The 3,198-nt window shown below is 40.7% G+C and overlaps 1 protein-coding gene across 1 annotated transcript; it reads right to left on the reverse strand.

Annotated features, from left to right (window-relative positions):
- Positions 1-967: 967 nt before the first annotated feature.
- Positions 968-2,779, reverse strand: LOC149614012 (uncharacterized protein F54H12.2-like). Its single transcript, XM_089857978.1, has 3 exons — positions 2,506-2,779; positions 1,178-2,428; positions 968-1,131 (listed from the first exon to the last, which is right to left on the reverse strand). Exons 1-3 carry the CDS (start codon positions 2,777-2,779, stop codon positions 968-970), a joined length of 1,689 nt encoding a protein of 562 aa, XP_089714104.1.
- Positions 2,780-3,198: the final 419 nt, after the last annotated feature.

Raw genomic sequence — 3,198 nt, forward strand, 5'->3', positions numbered from 1 at the left:
TTACATGTACTAACCTTTTGTAAAATTACAGACAGTCTCACCTATCACAATGAGACGGGGATCTATACGCTGACTTCGCCGCTCAAGCGGACAAGTATGATTTCTCGGGGTACCCACGTGACCATCCACTTCACAGTGATGCTAACAAGAAAAGACTGGGGAAGTTTAAAGATGAGCTGGACGGCACCCCATTTCAAGAGTTCTGCGGGTTGAGACCCAAAATGTATAGCATCCTATCATCTAAAGGAGAGAAAAAGACGTGCAAGGGGGTATGTAAGCGCGTCGTAAAGAAACGCGTCCGGCACGCACATTATCGCGAATGCTTGCTGAACCGCGAGCTGACCACCGCGGAGATGGTCCAAATAGTGAGTGACAAGCAGATTTTAAAAACTGTTAAACAAACCAAACTGTGTTTAAACCCTTGCGATGATAAAAGACATATTTTAAATGATGGTTTTACCACACTAGCCCACGGGCATAAAAATGCAAAATAAAATCAAAAATTATGACAAATTTATTGAGTAATTCTTATACATATAATCCTCAATCATACGATCATTGACATTTTTATTTTTAGAAAATCGTTTTATTATATCAAACATTTTAACTCCCCTACACCGATACAATGAAAAGTAAACGCAATAACCGCCGCAGGTTTGACTTAATTCACCCTGCAGTTGACGCGAATTAAACGTAATAGTTAGGCTGTTTCGCTCTACAAAATCATTAAATTTAAATAAATCCGGAGGATTTCCATAGCTTTCAAAGAATTCAGTGTTCTTTTTCCTCGAAATGTATATAACCGTCCAATGTTTGCCTTTCCCTTTAGACGTATCAGTGTTCACAATAAATAGCGATGGAAATGTTTTAACAGTTAGTGGTAGTTTATCCGCCGGAATTATTCCCCGGAACAAATTCCTAGTGTATGGGTCACGCCTTAATATTCTCTCAAGTTGTCGAGAGTCCATTATGAGCTTTGATCGAATAAAACGGCTCGGTTTTTGTCAATTTCAATCAAAGATTGGAATTCGGAATAGTAAACGACGGCAATTGTAGCAGATAGAACTTCGGCAAATATTAACTCCAATCGGACACTACCGTTCTTTACAAAGTTTGAAACTTTCAGTCGAACTACCATTCAGGTCGGGGGTCAAGTCGAATACGAAAAGAGCATTACCATTGGCGAACTCGTCACGGTCAATGAAATTACCCTCGTCGATATTCCATTGTCCGGTTTGAAGAAAGAGATTGGCGTACGATCTCATACATAGGTTATCCATAAAGTTGGGGTTTAAGGGTTTATGGGGTACGCTAACCCCATCAACGGATAAGGTGATTTGAGTCACCGCTTCATTTTTAAAATTAAAAGGCGACATTTTATAATCACCCAAAAACGCGTTCTGGTGTACAAATCCAATTACAACTTTATTCGGTTGTTGACCGCTAAATAAATTGTCTTTGACTGCTATCTTACTTCCTTGAGATATGGAAAACGTATTACATTCCTTACGTGTTATGGGGTATTTCATCGTGGCCAATTCCAGGGTTTTGGCGTGTGATATCATAATCTCGGGGGTTAGTTTAACTCTTCTTATGAATAACGAAGCGTGGGTAAATATAACTTTCGCTTTAATTCCATCCGTATGTAAGCAGAATTCGTTGGGACTTTTGATAAATTTAAAATTCACATCGACCAGATTGGGGATGAAGCGATTTTGCTGACATATATCGGCTTGTACGACAGCAATCAAGTCTATAACCCCATTTTGGGCGAATATATCGGCTTGTACGACAGCAATCAAGTCTATAACCCCATTTTGGGCGAATTTACTCCGTTTCTCAAACCCTTCATTTTCGAAAAAGTCGTCAAAATGTCCCGCCGTATCTTTGTAGAATAGTGCCCCGGTCAAAAAACTCTTTTTCGCTGGACCACCAAATGTCAATAGCGTTTGAATCATGCTCTTGAATGCGTATTGTTGAGGACATGATGTAACTGATCTATCATTCAATGATACGTGTAGTTCACTAAAAAGACCGGAGAGTAATAGGTTTTCCGGTCCAACTTTATCCGCCTGAGTTGTTATATCACCACTCGCATCGTACACAGCGGCTTTAGGTAGAGACCCATCCGCTTTAACCACTTTTACTTGTACTTGTAGGAGCGTGTTTTTCAAGTCCATGTATGTCTCGGAGTTTCCAGTGACGGGAAATATAATAGCCTGATTTTCATCTACGTTGGAGGTAGAGTTATACTCCACCCATTGACTTTCTATTATCCCAGTTGTGTATAGGGTACGTGAAAAACATTTAGTTCCGAGCTGACGTTGTTCATAGAGTTTGGGTGTGCCAGCGACATTATGAAAATATATCCGGGTGTAAAGATGACGACCTTCTCTTCTTCTTAGTTCGAACAGAACTGATGCGTTTCCTTTTACGTCCGATTCCAGTTAGCTTGGTCACTTCTTCGACCGCCCTTCTCAATGTTTCCTTACCCGCTTTCTTTACCCCTAGTTCTCAATGATTGTTTAATGGGTACACCGCTTGTATAATCCGTCGCAATTTTCGCACCAGTGTTTAAAAACGTCCGACCTAGGAACGTGACACCCCTTTTAAGTAATGGCATGGCTGATCTGAACGCCGAGGAGATAATACTCCCCAGACCATAACCACGTTGCACGGCCAAACCTCTATATACTGGGATGGATCCATGTCCAATTTGATTTAGATAATAGTCCTCATAATCCTTAACCGAAACGTGACCCGTATTATATGGAGACATCCTTACACTTTGACTATCACGTCATAAATGGGGCGGAGATTGGATTCAACGTAGTCCTTATAGCAAGTGCCAAGTTCTTCTGGGTCTGAAATGTAGAGTGACGTGACCTTTCCCACATTCGAACTTAACCGGTTAACTCATAATGTTTATTTCAATTGTCTGGAACTTGTTTTTCGCTATGGGCATATAATGAGGTTTAGCAAACTCTTTTTCCACCGTGTCTCCATCCTTCCCGTTGATACTTATAATTTTTAAGAGAGGGACGTCAGAGTCTCCTACTGATCGAGACTGAATTATATCAGAGTATACGAATAAGGAGTGCATTCCAGCATTCATATCGCAACTGAATGGGGCTGTCATGGAAATGACCACGGTAACGACTTTCTTCGGTTTCCTAGTGAACCCCAATATAACGGCAA

The sequence above is a fragment of the Phalangium opilio genome, unplaced genomic scaffold (assembly GCF_054372755.1).
Source record: "Phalangium opilio isolate 3A_F unplaced genomic scaffold, DU_Popi_V2 ptg000229l_1, whole genome shotgun sequence".
NCBI classification, from domain to species: Eukaryota; Metazoa; Arthropoda; class Arachnida; order Opiliones; family Phalangiidae; genus Phalangium; species Phalangium opilio.